The sequence below is a fragment of the Stenella coeruleoalba genome (assembly GCF_951394435.1).
Source record: "Stenella coeruleoalba genome assembly, chromosome: 15".
Taxonomy (NCBI): Eukaryota; Metazoa; Chordata; class Mammalia; order Artiodactyla; family Delphinidae; genus Stenella; species Stenella coeruleoalba.
The window spans coordinates 15,279,247-15,296,937 of record NC_137161.1 but is presented as its reverse complement, the minus strand read 5'-3'; the positions used below and the strand labels follow the sequence as shown (position 1 = coordinate 15,296,937).

The 17,691-nt window shown below is 51.0% G+C and overlaps 2 protein-coding genes across 3 annotated transcripts in view; one reads left to right on the top strand and one right to left on the bottom strand.

Moving 5' to 3' along the window:
- The window catches only part of STK4 (serine/threonine kinase 4), a 92,593-nt gene extending 87,644 nt beyond the window's left edge, over positions 1-4,949 (top strand). For both annotated transcript variants that reach the window (XM_079946493.1, XM_079946494.1), the window contains exon 11: positions 639-4,949. In XM_079946493.1, the coding sequence (XP_079802619.1) occupies positions 639-797 (159 nt within the window). In that variant the 3' untranslated portion in view covers positions 798-4,949. The remainder of the gene's footprint in view (positions 1-638) is intronic.
- Positions 4,950-7,132: 2,183 nt separating this feature from the next.
- KCNS1 (potassium voltage-gated channel modifier subfamily S member 1) lies at positions 7,133-15,176 on the bottom strand. The gene is made up of 3 exons (XM_079946307.1): positions 15,126-15,176; positions 11,783-12,825; positions 7,133-9,550 (listed from the first exon to the last, which is right to left on the bottom strand). The coding sequence occupies exons 2-3, from the start codon at positions 12,806-12,808 to the stop codon at positions 9,080-9,082; spliced, it is 1,497 nt and encodes a 498-aa protein (XP_079802433.1). The 5' UTR covers positions 12,809-12,825; positions 15,126-15,176; the 3' UTR covers positions 7,133-9,079.
- Between the last annotated feature and the right edge of the window lie 2,515 nt (positions 15,177-17,691).

Here is a 17,691-nt window from a genome sequence, read left to right as displayed (position 1 = left end):
CTAGCCCCCCGTCCCACCACCCCCACAAAGGGCTTGTGTCTGTATTCCCAAGACACTTAGGTAGATCATCCGTGTAAAGTGCTCACTTAGAGTGGTGCTCCCAGTAAATGCTAGCGGTGACAAGGATGACAGTGCCGAGACTCGGGGGTGTGGGGAGACGGGGGCCGGGGGAGAGCATCTGATCCTCCGCGAGCATCTGTCCTCCCTGGTGTAGGGTCCCGAAGGAGACATGGCCACCGTGCAGATGCCCACGTCACGGGTAGGACGAGAGCCAGGAGGCAATCGTTATGCTGCATATACCAAGTTACTCTTACTTTAGTGCCCTAACAACGAATCCAATGTAATTAATTTACAAGAGAGGGGAGATGAAAGTCTCATTCATTAAGTTCCTGGTCAAGGAACAGTAAATCAAAGAGATTAACACTTAGAGCTCTTCCCAGGGGAATTCCTCGGCGGTCTAACGGTCAGGACTCTGCACTTTCACCGTTGAGGGCGCGAGTTCAATCCCTGATCAGGGAAGTAAGATCCCACAAGCCGCATGGCACGGCCAAAAAAAAAGAACTCTTCCTGGGATAAGTTGTCTCAAAAAGCCACTGACCTGGATCTTGTCATGACTATACTTTCTACCTCCCTTGTAGCTGAAGAGTTGGACAGTAGAGGACCTTCAGAAGAGGCTCTTGGCCCTGGACCCCATGATGGAGCAGGAGATTGAAGAGATCCGGCAGAAGTACCAGTCGAAGCGGCAGCCCATCCTGGATGCCATTGAGGCCAAGAAGCGGCGGCAGCAAAACTTCTGAGGGAGGCCAGGCCGGCAGGGCCCCAGGCCGACGGCGAGCTCTGGCTCGCTCGCCCCTCCAGCTGCCTCCATCATCTCTCCAGCCCCTCTGTGAACTCAGGAACGTGCGCCAGTGGCCAGGGCTGCCGTGCCGGTCAGCGCGCCGCCCTGATGTGTGCATTTAAACTGGGCAGTTATATCATTTCAGAGGATTCATGTGGGCGCTTTGAAACTCAGAGTTTTCAACCCCAGAAACAGAGACTCCTAGTTGAGTGAGAGCTGGGAAAGTGTCCCATTGTCTTTTGTTTTTCTTCTCCCAGTAGCTTTCAGTGGTTCTTTCTGGAAGACTTTAAAAAATATATATAAATATGCATATATATATAAATTATAACTAGATTCCCCACATGGCGTGGTGGCATCTCTGTATAGGTACAGTTTTAAACAGTTGCCTCTTTTCTGTAAGATTATGGTACTATGGGACATGAGGGCAGAGGACACCAGGAGACTGCTGGGGGCACTCCACCCCCTGGAGCCAACCCCACCCTTTTGCAGGGCTGCACTGACAGATTAGGTTAGGGCCTGTTCCTTTACCACGCTTTCAGCCTTGTGCAGGCCATCCTGCTTCTGGAGCTATCAGTGATGCCCAAGGGAAAGTCTTGAGCGCTGGTGTTTACTTTCTGAGTCCCAGGAGAAGCCTGGCACGCTCCTTACAAGACTGGCCTTTGCAGTTTCAACGCCTTTCATCCATCTCCACTCTCCCAACTGCCTAGAGTCACAGCAAAGACACTGCCCAGTGCCTTAAGAGGAGACGTGATCCAGCAAGGGGACAGGCCTGCCAGGAACTCCTAGCAAAGTGGAGCTGTGTTCAGTCTGCAAAAGGGAAAAGGTTTTTGAAGTTCTCATCATCCATGTGGAGATGACACACGTGGCATTTTGCTCCACGTTCCTTACAGACAGGGGTAGAGGGCATTGCTTTTGAGACCCACATTCCAACATGTGACTGTTTTCTTTTCCATTTTACTGCTACGGGGTCTGGAAAGGGTAAATGAATATCAGACTAAGATTTGTTCTCCAGGAGACTCAACCCAGACCCGTAAAATGCCAGAGCTGGAAGGGACCATAGACATCATCTGGTCTAACAGAGGCTTAGAGAGGAGAAGTGACATGGCCCAAATCACAAAGCAAATTAAAGTAAGAGCTGGAATTGGACTTTGGGGCTCCTCACTCCTGCTTCACTGAACCAAGCAGCCCCTTCTTGGAGGGAAGACACTTGTGTCAGTTTTGGTGAAATTGTTTCAGGGAATCCTGCTAATGGAAACTTGCTCTTGCTTTGTCTCTTCAGTAGGGGACTAGCTGTGAAGAGATTCCCAAGGGGAGCCAGATCGTTCAGTTTCAGCCATTCCATGAGCTCCACAGCATCTGCCGGACAGCAGACAGGCATCACGCGGGCAGATGTAGGGCCTAAGGCAGATCAGAGGGCTTTGCAACAGACAGCACTGAGCCATCCGTCTGGAGCCTTGGTTCAAGGCCACATGTCACTTAGTCACACAGCCAAGAGCAGACAGTTGGGAAAGACAACTGTCTTTTTGTTTTCTAGTACCTCTTCCCCTCAGATAGGGGAGCTGTGACTAGGTCGCACCTAAGGATACTGTAATTTGATTCCATTATTGCTTTTGCTACCCAAACCTGGGGATCAGTGGAGAGTCAGGGAATGTTCCTCTTCTGTGGCTGGATTCTGTTCTTTACAATTACAGCAAGTTTTTTTAAAATGCAAGAGGTTGTTGTCGGTCTGCAGGGCTTGGCCAGCTAAGCAGCCTTGTGGCAGGTACAGACAACAGAGGACAATTCGAGGATCCCGCTACAATAATAAATGGCAGCTAGCGACCATGACCACTTATTATACGCCAGGCACTGCGCTAGGTAGGTAGGCTCTTTGTGGCAGCTCCAAACTTCCCAATAACTCTGTGAATTAAGTGCTTTATCTCCATTTCATAGATGAAGAAGCAGCTTCAGAGAGAAAAAAGTTCTTTCCCAAAGTGGTACAGGTGGTAAGTGGTAGAATCAGGGTTCATAGCATCACCATGTGGGACCAGTATTTACAGGGAAAAGGAAAGTCACAAGTCGTCTTTTTTTTTTTTTTAATTTTATTCAAGTATAGTTGATTTACGATGTGTTAATTTCTGCCGTACAGCAAAGTGATTCAGTTATACATATATATACATTTTTTTTCACATTCTCTTCCATTATGGTTTATCACAGGATATTGAATATAGTTCCCTGTTTATCCAACAAGTCTTTGCAAAAATGAAATGACCACTTTTCTTGCACAGACTAAAAAACTCTAGCTGGCATTCTCAGGTTGGGAAACCACTGAATTAGTAGTCAAGCCTGACAGCCAAGTGAGTTTTAAAACCCAAAGTATGGAGCATGAATTTTCCTACACCATCTGCTGCGCTAATTAACACTCCTGCCTCAGTCTCTCTCTCTTTCTCTCTCTTTTTTTTAAAGGATTTTGCACTTGGCCAGACAAGAGGGGAATGCCCATTATTCTCCCTTCCTAAGCTAGAGCCAAGTAAAAGAAGGTTCAGTTTTCCCCCATAAATATTCTTGGGAGATGAATCTCTATCTGAGGTTTATTTTGTTTCAAGCATGTGTGCATCCAGAATGCTGGTCCAACAAAGTACATTGCTTTCCAGTCTAGCTAGGCAGAGCCCTTTGGCCAAAAGTCAGTTTAATTTGGATGAGATGGATTTCCTGACAAGGTGTGTTTGTTTTCTTGTGACAGGAAGGCAGAGAAGCAAATCCTAGTCATTTTTTTCCTTGAATACTAAATTCAGGATAGGTCAGCTGGCTTCCATTGAGCCCTGAGTGTCAGTCATTGCTTGAGCATTTGCGACTCAAGCTTCCAGGGGACTCTGGGCCTCTCACTTGTTCTCTCCTAGGAAACAATGACCCAGACCGAACTGTGTCTTTTAAAAATCTCAGATTCTCCAGGAATATCTTTATTGCTTCCTCACCAGTAATTTTGAAGCAAATTTCCATTTTTCTTTTTCCTTGTCCCTTCTCCCAACCACCAATTGGATGGACGGATGGATTGGTGGACGAGTGTTTGGCTTGACGGATACATGGTTAAATAGATAGATAGACGGACACACAGACAGACCCAATACTCCAAAGCAACTTAAGAACTATAGCCTTGACTCCTCCAGACTGTAGGTTCTGATCCAGGAAACATTTATTTAGCACCTGCTGCCAGAGATGTATTATTTATACCATTTAAAATTCAGTTGTGCTTACCAATATCAGGAATGAGAGAGGTGACATCATTACAGATCCTACAGATATTAAAAGGCTAATAACAACTTTATGAATAACTTTGTGCTAATAAATTCAACAACTTAAATAAAATGGACAAATTCCTTGAAAGATACAAAGTACGTACCATACCTCACTCAAGAAGAAGAAGATGATCTGAATAACCCTTTATCTATGAAAACTTAATGGCTCTGGGTGATACACGTATTACTGTCCTCGTTTGACAGATAAGGAAACCGAGGCTTAAGAGAGGTAGAGTCTGTTGCTCAAGGTCAGGTAGCTAGAATACGGCAGAGCCAGAATTCAAATCCAGGTCTTCTGATCCTCATTCCAGTGCCCTTTCTAGCATACCACGTTGCCTCTAAAGATTGCAGCTCCTTTTTTACCGGAAAATTGTTCCTGCCCAGTCCACATCCTCTCACCCCATCCTTTCTTAAGCACTATGTCTGTATTTTCACCAGGATTACAGTCATTGTATTTGGAATCCATGTTCTTTTTTGTGTTTGGAAAAAGAAAATCTCTTCTACCAGCTTGCACTCAGACCAACTTGGAAAAAAAAAAAAGCTTAAATGCTGTTGCAGACGTACAACTTAAAAATGTGAAGTTTGTAGCTTTAACTTTTTGTAACAAAAACTAATAACACCGGCTTAAGAGCCGACTTGAAATGCTATTTTATAAAGTTTGGATGTAAATAACCAATCGAGGTCAGCAGTTTGTATATGTTTGAGACATAGCTTCCTCCACTGCCTTTTTTTAAAAAAATTGAGATGCTTCCTATGTGCTTTTATGTTAGAATTGTTGTTCTCCCTCCTTCCTCCTTCCTCCACCTTGTCACCTTTGTTTTAAATAAACTGTCATTTGGACCAGAGTCTATCCTCTTTTTAGAAATGAGAGCCTCCATCTATAGCCTGGATGGTGGTATTGTGAAACTTTGTGACATCGGCTCTGTGGTGTGTTTATTCTGGAATCCAAAGCCAGGGGAGAGGTAGGTGGCGTAGGAAGTAAACTTTTGTTGGACACCTACTGTGTGCCAGGCACTGAGCTGGTTGTCAGGGAGTTAAAGATGAACCAGGCACAGCTCTTGCAGGCCACCTGGGGAGTCGGTTCAGCCCACAAGCATATAACATTGGAAACACTATGGTAGAAGAAAGTACACAACCTGTGGACACAGGAGGGAGCAACAATCGGTTCTGCTAGGATGTCCAAGGAAGCTTTTCTGGAGGAGGTAATACATCCTGAACTTTAAAAGTGAGGAAGAGACGGCCAGGTGGAGAAGGAGTGAGAAGTGAGGGAGATGAGGCATCCTGGGCAGAGGGACCAGCCTATAGAAAGGGTCTGGTGTGAGAGTCTGGACATAGGATCACCTTGGCATCCTTCATCTCTGTCTGTCATTGATGAAGCCAGGCCATGCACTGCCCAGCATTCAGAGGGGATCGGCTGGGTCCTGCCCATCCTTATCCAGAAACAATTCCCTAGCCTGAGCCTGGGTTCTCTTAGTCTTAAAAATTTACTCCAGGGCTTCCCTGGTGGCGCAGTGGTTGAGAGTCCGCCTGCCGATGCAGGGGACACGGGTTCGTTCCCCGATCCGGGAAGATCCCACATGCCGCGGGGCGGCTGGGCCCGTGAGCCATGGCTGCTGAGCCTGCGCGTCCGGAGCCTGTGCTCCGCAACAGGAGAGGCCACGACAGTGAGAGGCCCGCGTACCGCAAAAAAAAAAAGAAAGAAAGAAAGAGGCCCTGGGAGATGTGACACACACAGAGGAGAAGGCAACGTGATGACAGAGGCAGAGACTGGAGGGAGGAAGCCACGTGCCAGGAAATGCTAGCAGCTGACAGAAGCTAGAAGAGGCAAGGAGAGGACTCAACCCTGGAGCTTGTGGAGGGAATGTGGCCCTGCTCACACTTTGATTTTGGAATCTGGCCCCCAGAACTGTGAGAGAAATAAATTTCTCTTGTTTCAAGTTTGTTTCATCGTTTGTGGCAATCGGTTACAGCAGCCACGGGAAACGATACACCTTCCAATGAATTAATTTTTTTTCTTAAGGAAGTCAGTTTCTGTTGCTTGCAAACAAAGAACTCTAACTGTAACCGTTGTTCATCATTTCACTTATTTATTCTAATGAATTACCCTTTTTGATTAACTTAGTGACCTGCTGGATTCCTATCACTTACAACCTGTGCCTAATCCAAGACTGGAACCCGAGAATGTGGATTCTGAGTCACTCCACGTATCACCCACCATCCCCAGTCACCCAGAAAGCACGCCAGGCAGCCAGCTTCACACAGGCAGAAACAGGCCCCTGGGCCCAGTCTATTTGCAGAATGGTTTTCACTGATACACGGGAGTGGGAGTGAGTCGTTGCCTTTCTACCAGGGCCACACACAGCCTCATGATGGATGCAGGTCAGATGATTTTTCCCTGAGCTTTCCTCACGCCAGCTCTAGGGACTCAAAGTCTGGAAGCTATCTGGCTCCTTGGTGTATGTCCAGCAAGACCACAAGGGTGGTGCATGCAGCCCTTCTGGTCTCTGTGCTCCGACCTGAGCAGAGCTGGGCCTAGAAGTTAGGAGGTGAGTGTGCAGGAGGGCTGGGGTGTGTGTGTGGTGAATTCATAGGCGACCCTTTGGCTTAGCTCCAGTCTCTGCTCCAATCTGGAGACTCAATCCACCCACATGTAGGGGCCTCCTATGTACCAGGCCCTGTGTATGCCACAAGGCCTTTGCACATGCTGTTCCCTCTGCTTGAAACGCTTCCAGGCACCCTCATTGCCTAATTAGGTATTTATCCCTAGGATGAGATAGTCACTTGCTCAGGAAAGTCTACTCTGACCTCGGTTAACGGTCCCTGCTCCATTACGCGCTTATAGTTCCCTTTACTTCATAAAGCTATTACATACTTATGGGGTTATTGAATTAAAATCCATCTCCCCCACTAGTCTGACGCTTCACGAGTATAGGAATATATATTTTGTTCCCCACTGTATCTCTGAAACCTAGTAAGCAGCTGATAAATAGGAGGCCAGGTGGGTAAAGTAAACCTGAGAAGTGGCGGGGCTCACACCGTGGGGTCTGTGTGTATGAGGAGGTGGGTGGGAGGGGGACGCTGTGGGGAACTGGAGAGCCTGCGCTTCGCCCAAAGGCATTTGAATTTTAAAAAATACACTAAAAATACCGTTCAGCCAAACAAAACACGTCTGCAGGCCACACGTGAAGACCCAGCTTATGCCTCTTCTCAAAGATATTTGTTGAATGAATGAGTAAAGAATTTACAAGGAAGTCATTTTTATTTTTTTATTTTATTTTTTTAAATATTTTTTTGATGGGGACCATTTTTAAACTCTTTATTGAATTTGTTACAATGTTGCTTCTGTTTTCTGTTTTGGTTTTTTGGCCACGAGGCATGTGGGATCCTAGCTCCCCGGTCAAACCCGCACCCCCTGCATTGGAAGGCAAAGTCTTAACCACTGGACTGCCAGGGAAGTCCCAGGAAGTCATTTTTAAATCCTCAAAGAGCAAGGAGGAGGAGAGAGGCAAACTGAAAGGGTCTCCTTTGCGGTCTTGTCTCTGTCCTCTTAAGGACAAGGTCTCTCTATTTCCTCTTTCTCCTCAGTGCTCCACACGTAGTAGGCTGTACAAATTGGTTGATCTATTCAACGTTTACTAAATACCTGCTCCACGCAAAGCCAGGTTCAACCAGACAGTGTCTTCCATCTTGGAGCTCAGTGTGGTGGGACAGAGCTACAGTCCGGCACGATAGCGATGGCTGTCCCAGCCACAGTATGTGGAAAGGGCTGCAGGACTTTCTCAGCAAATAGAGAGAGGATTCAGCAGGCGAGTATAAAACATGTGGCCCCAGCAAGGATGAGAGGGCTGGACCTGGCCACGAGGGACAGGAGGCTCAAGCGTTTGCCCGGATGGTGACCCAAGGTAGGGCTGGAAGTCTGCGTCATGGGCAGAAGGGAACTGCCAAGATCAGCCTGGGGGGATCTAGGGAAGGGGCGACAGGTGTCGATGCATGGCAGCTCCTTGCCACCAACACTTCAGAGCTGAGCTGGCTTTAAATCAGTGCTCCATTTGGCTTTCATCTCCCTCTGGGGCACAGATTGTGACCATCTAATAGATGGGCTGAACTGTGGAAATGGAGTAGGTCCTAGCATAGCTGGTCTAGACCTCAGGCCTCAGGCCAGGGCCCCTTCAGATTTTCTGTATCTTAAGCCAGCCCTGGGAGGAAGCTTCAGGACTATTGTTTAGCAAGTCTTGCCCATCCACTAAGGGGGCAGCCTCCTACCTAGTCCTTCCTTTAAGACCTCATCTTTGAAAGCTGACTCCTGTTGGAAGCTCCTGGAAAAGAACCACAGCTGAGGTCCAGGAGCCTACATCTGAATCCCCTGCCTGGTCCTTTCCCTAGCTCTAAAAGAAGGTTATAACTCTATGAACCAACTCTGGGGGTTCCATGAACCCCCTACAACCACATGCAAATTTTGTGAGGGCAGAAGAAAGACCAGTGGAAGGAACATTGCCTTGGCAGAGACTCACGAGCTGGGATTCCAACCCTGGCTCCACCACTTCTAGTGGTGCGGCATCTGGGCAAGTCATTGTGCGTCTCTGAGCCTGTTTCCTCATCTGTGAAATGGGGACGATTCCCATCCTCCAACAGAGGGCCAATGTGACATGGCAACAGACAGAAGGCGCTCAGGAATTGTTAGCGTCCTTTTGACTTTCCCTCTTTGGCTCATGCCTGCATTGTGGGTGGCTTGGAGGTTCGTCTAGAAAGGTCTCTGGGGTGCTCCCCAGGCTCACAGAATCTAGGGTAACACTATGCTGCTCTGCGCCTTTGGAGGAAAGGACCCGGCCTCCAGGTGTCATTTCTGAAGCCAGAGTGAGTGATACTGAGAGGCCATGCCACCAGGAAGAACTTAAGCAGGGGAGGGATCTCTGCTCTGTTTCAGCTCACTGCAGGGGTGTGGGAAGGGGGGCGCGGAGCCCTGGTTTTAATAAACCTGAGAGTTTGGAGGCCCACTAGTGGCCTGAGCCTCCAGGTCTTCAGATCTTCCCTCCTGGGAGGTCTCTCGGGAGGTCTCCAGAGACGCCTCCGACACTCCGTCAACGCTGCTCAGCAAGTCCTCAAACTCCCAGTGGTCACTGTTGCGCACGGCAGCCTCCAGGGCCTTCTGGCGTCGGTAGAAGTGGGAGAACTTGTTGAAGATGATGGTGATGGGGAGCGCCACCACCAGGATGCCCCCGAGGATGCAGCCCGACGCTGCCAGCTTGCCGGCCACTGTCACCGGCACCACATCCCCATAGCCCACGGTGGTCATGCTCACCGTGCCCCACCACCAGCAGGCCGGGATGGTGTCAAAGCCCACATCCTCCTCCTTCTCGGCTGTGTAGGCCACGCAGGAGAACACAGACACACCCACGGCCAGGTACAGCAGCAAGATGCCCACCTCACGGTAGCTGTGCTGGAAGAGAATGCGGGAAGTCAGAGTTGGTGAAATTACAGACCCGGTATTGGGCACATGGGGAAACTGAGGCCCAGAGAGTAGAAGGGGCAGGTCCAAAGTCACAAAGTGGAGCTGGTGCCAACACCCAGGTGCCCTGCCTGCACACTAAGGTCGTTCAACTACAGTAGCCAGCAAATCGCCCTGAGACTGAACACAGGCCTGATTTCTGTTGTCCAAAGTGCCTGCCTGCTAAACCATGGCTGTTTCTTCTAATGCAGGGGCCACTGGTGGGGCCAGCCAGTTGATGGAAAGCTGGTGATTTTTACACTGTTGCAGAACCAAGAGAGAACCGCAGTTTCTATGCCACAGTGTAAAGAGCTGGTTTCATGTCCTTTTGACTGGTCTCTCCCATTTCTGTTAAGTACAAAACTATTTTCTGCCTCTCGAGGAAGCTAAGAGGATATATGAGTTCCCTGGACCACCCACTGGATGCACTTGCCTGTGGGTGTGTATACTTGTTCTGCCCCCAACGCCTTATGGCACTGATGCTCGAATAGGGCAGTTCTGTCCCTCAAGGGACACGTGGCAACGTCTAGAGACATTCTTGGTCGTCACAGCTGGGAGAGGTGTGCTACTGGCATCTAGTGGGTAGAGGCCAGAGACGCAGCTAATCACCCTACAATGCACAGGACAGCACCCGCAACCCAACAAAGAATTATCTGGCCCCAAATGTCAGTGCTGAGGCTGAGAACCCCTAGTCTGGAACAGGGCCTCCCAAACTATAAGGTGCAGAGAAATCATGTAGGGGGAACTAACTGAGTAGGTCTGGGGTAGGGCCACAGGTTTTGCAAACTCCCAGGTAATCAGGAAGCTGCTGCTGGCCAGGGGCCTGGCTTTGAGTAGCAAGGCTCTCATCCAAAGTCTTACACCCGTGCCCTGGACGCTGCAGCTTTGATCAGCACTCTTCTCCTTCCCTGCAGAAAAAGCTAGCAGCATCAGGCCCTGGCTTCCTGCATGGTGGAGGCAAGGCAGAGTTCTGGGGTGGACTGTCCCTGGAGAAATGCTCAGTTCAGGGGTCTGGCTAATGGAATTCCCTCTACCTGCCCTAGCAGTCTGCCCAGGTCGCCCTGCCTGCACCCAGCATCCCGGCTGTCCTGCCGTGAGAGCATGCAAACGGCTTTCCTAAGCCACGGGTGGAAGGGGTCTTCCAGCACCTTTTAGGGATTCTTAACAGAGTTGCATGGAGCTTTGGGAGAAAGCGGTGCTAGGGTCAGGACCAGGTGGATGCTTCTCTGGGCTGCACCACTTATTTGCTGAGGAACCTCTGACAAGTCCTGCCACCTCTTGGAGCCTCAGTTTCCACATCTGCAAAGTAGTCACAAAAATACTTGACCCTGTTTAAACCTCTCACAGGATCCCCTATTCCCACGGGGAAAAGACCAAAATTGCGGGCCAAGAGTTGACGACCCTTCAGTGCCCTGTGCCCCACTCACCTCTCCAACCTCCTCAGTGGGCACACCCTTCCCTCCATGTCCCCCTCCCAGCATCATCCTTTTCCCTCTCCAGGTCTTCTTCCAAGCTGTTCACGTTGCCTCCCTCCCAAAACCAGGCTAATTTCACCCCCTTGAGGGTAAGCTTGCCAGGGCAGTGATTCACCCCCAGTGCAGGTCCTGACACGGGGCGGGTGCTCCACAAATTGCAACCAGGCTTTAAAAAGGCAACCCTCCAACCTCAGCTTCTTCATCTACGGGAAGGGAATAAATAATAGCATGTTCCTGAGGAAGCTGTCCTGAGGATGAAATCGATGATGGGTGTGAAATTGGCACAGAGTTAGCAGTCAGTAAGTGTTAGCTCTGGGGCTATTGCTAGACTTAGCCTATGAAGGGTGACCTATGGTACCCGTGCTCCCTGATAATGCCAGCACGAAGGCTCAGCTTGGCATATTTTTGTGATGTTTGACAGATAGATCCAAAGTAACCTTTGTCTTGTTTTTGTTATTGTTGTTTGTTTTTGTCTTTTGGTTTGGTTTTGGAAAGAAAGACAAGCAAAGCTCTGCCTCGGTTTTCCGTTTCTCTCCTGGGAAACAGGTTAACAGAAAGACCCTTCTTACAGGGCTATTGGGAAGGTAGGACTGGATGTGAAATGCACACCTGGTGCCTAGCCCCGTGTGTCTGGACACCACAGGCTTGGAAGTTCCCCTGCTAACCTGCCCCATGGTTACACCCGCCTCCCCGAAACCCCTAACCCTACCTTGAGCGTTGCACCCAGCGAGCGCAGCCCAGTGGAGTGGCGCGCCAACTTGAGCACGCGGAAGATGCGCATGAGACGGAACACCTGCACCACCTTGCCCAGGTCGCCCAGCTCCTCGCCACCCGCTCCGCCCCGGTCTCGGAGTGCCACGCCAGCCAGCAGCGTGAGATAGAAGGGCAGCACGGACACGATATCGATGAGGTTGAGCGGGTGGCAGAAGAAGTTGCGCGTGCTGGGCGCTAGCAGGAGGCGCGACGACACCTCGAAGCTGAACCAGGCGATGCAGAAGTACTCGAGGTGCCGCAGCACCGGGTCGTCGCGCAAGCCTTCCGCCCTGCGGCCCGCGGCCACCGCGGCCACGGCGGCCGCTGCCTCGCGGGCCTGGTACTCGGGCAGGCTGTGAATGCACATGGCGGCGATGGAGGCGAGCACCACGCCGATGGAGACGCAGCTGAAGAGCTTGCTGGGCAGCGAGTAGCCCGGGTTCTCCATGGTGAGCCAGAGGCGGCGGCGCAGGCGGCCGCAGCGCACCGCCCGGTAGTGCGCTAGCTCTCGCTGCACGTCAGAGATCTCTTCGGGGCACGGGCCCACGCTGCTCAGCGTGTCGCTGTCCTCGTCCCAGACGCGCGGTCGTGCCACGCGCCGCTCCAGGTAGCGCGCACGGCAGCACGTGGCCAGCGCGCTCTCGCCCAGGCCCCAGTAGTCGGCCTCCTGGCCGAAGGCGAAGACGCACTGCTCGTCGAGCACGTGCAGGCGGCCGGTGCGGTAGAAGTGCAGCAGGCTCAGGAAGAAGCCCGGGTGCCGATCGAAGTAGAACTCGCGCGCCGCCGCATCGTAGTCGTCGCACAGGCGTCGCGCCTGCTCCTCCGACGCCGCGGCCTGCAGGCGGCCCAGCCGCGTGCCCGGGAACCGCGCCAGGGCGCGGGCGCTCAGCCGCCGCCGCACGCCGCCCACGTTCACGCGCAGCGCCTCGTCGCTTCGCCGCCAGGGCACCCGGGCTCCGGGCCCCGGGCACTCGCTCACCATGGCTGCCGCGCGCTGGCCTGCGGACAGGGGATGGGCACGCTGAAGGGGGCGTTCCCGGACGGCCTCCCTTCCACGAAGACCAGGTCTAAATCCCCTCCCTGCTCCATCCCCAGCCAGGGGCGTTGGAGGCGCTATGTGAAGCGTCTGGTACGCCATAGGCACACAGTGTCAAGTGCCCTCCGGACTCAAGAGTCAAGCTTGGGTTTGAATATCCCTCACTCCCCACTCCCCCACTGGGGTCCTTGGCCAAATCACTGAGAACTCCCCCCACCCCTTCATTTTCATAAAGTGGATGCTGAGATGTCCCTTGGAGGACTATGAAAGCTGTAGGACGGCAGGATGTCCTGACCCCCGCTGGCCGCTCATTCAGGACGTCTCCTTGCCCAGACTGGGATTTTCGCATTCCAGAGGCTTCCTATGGGACCGTGCGCAAGCTGGCACTCTGAAGCTGGGTTTCCTCCTCTACACAGCGGGATAGTGAGCATTACTATCTAGGGTCGTTGAGAGAATCCGTCTAGACCAGAAGTTCTTAAGGTGTGTTCCCTGGACGAGCAGCTTCACCGTCACCTGGGAGTTTGTCACAGATGCAGCGTACTCTCAGCCTGCTCTGGACTTGCTGAATCAGAAACTCAGGGGATGCGGTCCAGCAGTCTGTGTTCCAACGAGCTTGGAGGGTGATTCTGATGCCTGGTCAAGGTTGAGAGCCATTCGCTTAGCCTATTTAAAGCATCTGTAGCGTCAGCCTGATTGAAGTTTGGCACTCTTGTGTGACCATAAGCAAGTCATGTCACCTCTCTGAGCTTCTGTCAAGTGGAGCTAAACATATCCCCCTCCAAGTGTGGTTAGAAAGATGAAATGACCTTGAATGCCTGGCTCCCAGAAGGGGTGTCGTAAGTCATGCAGCTGTTTGTCTCCTGGCGTCAGGCAAACCCGGGTTTAGAGCCACCCTTGATGCACCTGGAGCCTTGAGGAAGATGCTTTTCTCTAGGTCTCAATTTCTGGCACGATGCACAGTTCACAATGCGGACAGTAGCACCTGCTCCCGAGGAAGGCGGGAGGATTAAGGTAGGCTATGGAAGTGCTCGGCCTTAGTGGATGCTCAGGAAATGTCAGATCCTTCCGCTGCTTACTGTCTCCAATTTCTGCTGGAATTGAGGGCTAGTGACTCACCTCCTGTGCCTCAGAAATCTCATCTGTGCTGTGGGTTCGGTAATGCCTGCTTCCCTTGGGCGGACGGGGGACTGAGTGTGTATCAAGCAGCCGGCCCAGTGCCTGGCAGGGAGCGGGCAGGGTGCCCTTCACTTATCCTGGGCTTGGTGTTTAAGGCGGTCAGGGTTTCGTCCTTAGCTCTGTCACCTGTGTGACCTCTGGCCAGTCTCCTCCAGCTCTCGGTTTTAGCTCCCTTATCTCCAGAATGGGGATAGCAGCACTTCTGGTGAAGGGTTATTGTGAGTGTGTGTGCAAAGCCCCCGGAACACAATGGGTGCTCAATAAATGTCAACCCCTTGCACTTCCCTCATCAGACGTAGGCTCAGATTCTGAGTCTGCCACTTACTAACTGTTGACCTTGAGCAGAATCACGCCCCTCTCTGAACTTCGGTTTCCTCATCTGTAAACTGGGGAACATCATACTTCCCATAAGAAGTTTTGAGGATTAAATGAGGTAGACTGTTTATCGGCAGCACAGTCCCTGGCACATAATTTGTGCACAATAAATACATGCGTGAGGCAGCTCCACGCCTTCCCCCCCTGCTTGGACTTCGTGTCGAAAGATGGAGTTTCTAATCTCGTTCCATCAACCATTAGGTGCAGGACTGTGGGCAAATCGCTGTCTCTTTTTTTCTGGAACTCACCTCCCTGCTCTATGAAATGGGATGATTAATTTAACAAACCTTCCCTGCCTAGAAGCTGAGGATCAGTAAGAAAGATTAAGTGATTTGCTCAAATTACCCCGCTAGCCCATGGCACAGCTGAGGTTGGAAACTAGGCTTTTGGAGTCAAGACTCCCTCCACACATTTATTTTGAGCACCTACTATGTGCTGGTGATTTCGCTGGGCTCCAGATACACTTCGCGGGGTTAATCCCTCCACCAACCCTGCCAGGGAGGTTTTCGAATCCCATTGTGATGATGAGCAGACAGGACAGCCCAAGCCCGGCCAGCCCCACGTTGCTCCCTCCTGGGTCGGGGTTGGTGGGGGGGTGTCTCATAGCGGGGACACGGGCACCGGGACCCAGGGCAACCTGGCCTCCCATTCTCGCAGCCCCCGCCCCTTCCCCGGACCTTGCCTCCCCCCCACCCCCAGGGAGGTCCCTTACCTGTCGCGGCCCCTGTAGGGGGTCCGCCGGCCGCGTGGTCCCGGAAGGTGCCGAGGCTGGGGAGCTGCTGGCCGCGCCCGATGTCTCTGCCCGGAGGCCCCGCTGACTCCTCCTTCCCCGTTTTCCTCCGTCTGTCCCGGTGGCTGAGGCCGCATCGATCGCTGCCCGGGGAAGGAGGGAGGCCGCGGGCTGTCGGAGGCGGGGGTTTCTATTCCTGACTCAGTTGGGGAGAGGGGGGATGTCTGGAGACGGGACCCAGCCAGGGCATCCCCCCACAAGTCAGGGGCCAGGGGATGAGGGGTAATTTAAGGGGCGGGGGTCCCTCTAGAGAGGGATTTTGGCCGGAGCTTCTGTGACAAAGGAACAACAACAACGGCAGCAGCAGTAATAATAGCTTCCTTAACTGAGTCCTTAGTATGGGCCAGGCACCAGGCTTCAGGTGACTTATCTAAGTTATTCCTGACACAAACGACATGCACAGCGTCTTCTGTTACCCATTTCAGAGACAAGCCCCAGTCATTTGCTCAGGGTACTTAGCTAGGAGTTGTGGACCTGGGATTGGAACTCACATCTTCCAAGATTTCTGCAGGGAAATCTTGAAACAGATCAAGCCTGAAACAGATCATTTTGCCCCTGAAGTTCAGTGTCATCACCTGCCCATAGATTCCTGATTCGTGGTGCCGAGGGTAAGAGAGAACTGTGCCAAAGAGTTTTGTCAAGGTTGTGTAAACCACAAGCATTTATTAAGCACCTACTGTGTGCCTGGTTGGGGAGAGGGTCCTGAAGATTAGGACCTGGGTACAGGAAAGGATCCCTACTTTACAAATATGGTTAATAATAATGATTTATCTATTGAGCTCTTACCTTGGGCTCAGTATTCTACAAACCTCATCTCTTAAACTGCAAATATATCTGCGGTGTAGGTGCTATTATTGATATTATTCCAATCTCACAGATAAGAAATGTAAGGTTTTGAGAGGTGAGGTGACTTGCTCAAGGTCATACGGTTGACTTCTGAGTCCTCTAGGCCATCACTGTCCAGTAGATGTAATGTAAGCCACATATAGAATTTAAAATTTTCTTATAGCAACATTTAAAAGCAGTAAAAAGAAACGGGTGAAGTTAGTCTTAATAATGTATTTTATTTAACCAAAATATTATAATTTCAACATGGAATCAATAAAGAAATTATTAACGAGACATTTTACATTTTCATTTTTGTGCTAAGTCTTCAAAACCCAGGGTATTCGTTTGTTTGTTTGTTTTTTAAATAAATTTATTTTACTTATTTATTTATTTTTGGCTGCGTTGGGTCCTCGCCACCGCGCGTGGGCCCCCCTCCATCTGCGGCAAGCGGGATCCACTCTCTGTTAAGGTACACAAGCCTCTCACTGTGGTGCACCCCCCCGTTGCGGAGCACGGGCCCTAGGCGCACAGGGTTCAGTAGTTGCAGCACATGGGCTCAGTAGTTGTGGCTCATGGGCTCTAGAACGCAGGCTCAGTAGCCGCGGTGCACGGGCCCAGCCGCTCCACGGCATGTGGGACCCTCCCGGACCACAGCTTGAACCCGTGTCCCCTGCATTGACAGGTGGACCCTCAACCACTGCGCCGCCAGGGAAGCCCCAGGGTATTAGTTTTTTATTGCTGTGTTACAAATTACCACCAACTTAGCAACTTAAGGCAATACAAAATTTATCATCTCATAGTTTCTGGGGGTCAAAAGTCTGGGTGTGGCATGGCTAGATTCTCTACTCAGGGTCTTACTAGGTTGCAGTTAAGGTGTCAGCCAGGGTGGTGGTTCTCATCTGGGTTTGGGCTTCTCTTCCAGCTCACAGATTGTTGGCGGAATTTGTTTCCCTGTGGTTGTAGAACTGACCTCCCTCTTTCCCTGCTTGCTGTCTGCTGGGGATACTCTCAGCTCCTAAAGGCTGCCTGCGGTTCCTGGCCACGTGGGCCCACAGGCAGTTGCAACATGGATGTTTAAATCCTCCCAGGCAAACCGGAGTGCTGTGTGAGCAGCCAGAGAAGATGTTCTGCTTTTAAAGGACTCCACTGCTTAGGCCAGGCCCATCCAGGACAGTCTCCCTTTTACCTACTCTCAAAGAGGAGGAGAGTATACAGGGGTAAGGGTCACTGGGAATCATCTTAGAATTCTGCCTACTACATTCACCTACAGTAAATCCCAGTTTGGGTTAATCACATTTCACGGGCACAGTAGCCACTTGTGGCTAGTGACTACCATATTGGACAGTGCATCTCTGGGCTGTGCCACTTCAGTTCTTCCCTGAAAATAAGAGATTATGCCTACAGCCCGTGCTCTGCAACAAGAGAAACCACCGCAATGAGAAGCCCATGCACCGCAACGAAGAGTAGCCCCTGCTCTCCGCAACTAGAGAAAGCCCGTGTGTAGCAACAAAGGTCCAACACAGCCAAAAATAAATAAAAATTTTAAAAAAAAGAGGTTAGAGTAGGAAGATGCTCTTGTCTGATTCCCTCATTTTACCAATGAATAAACAGAGGCCTCCTAGGGAGGAAACAAATTTTTAAAATTTTAATTTACTTTAAT

Coding starts and splice junctions, on each gene's coding strand:
- KCNS1 (XM_079946307.1), bottom strand. CDS start 12,808: ATGGTGAGCGAGTGCCCGGGGCCCGGAGCCCGGGTGCCCTGGCGGCGA. Junction 9,551..11,782: donor CGCTGGGTGCAACGCTCAAG/GTAGGGTTAGGG, acceptor ATTCTCTTCCAG/CACAGCTACCGTGAGGTGGG.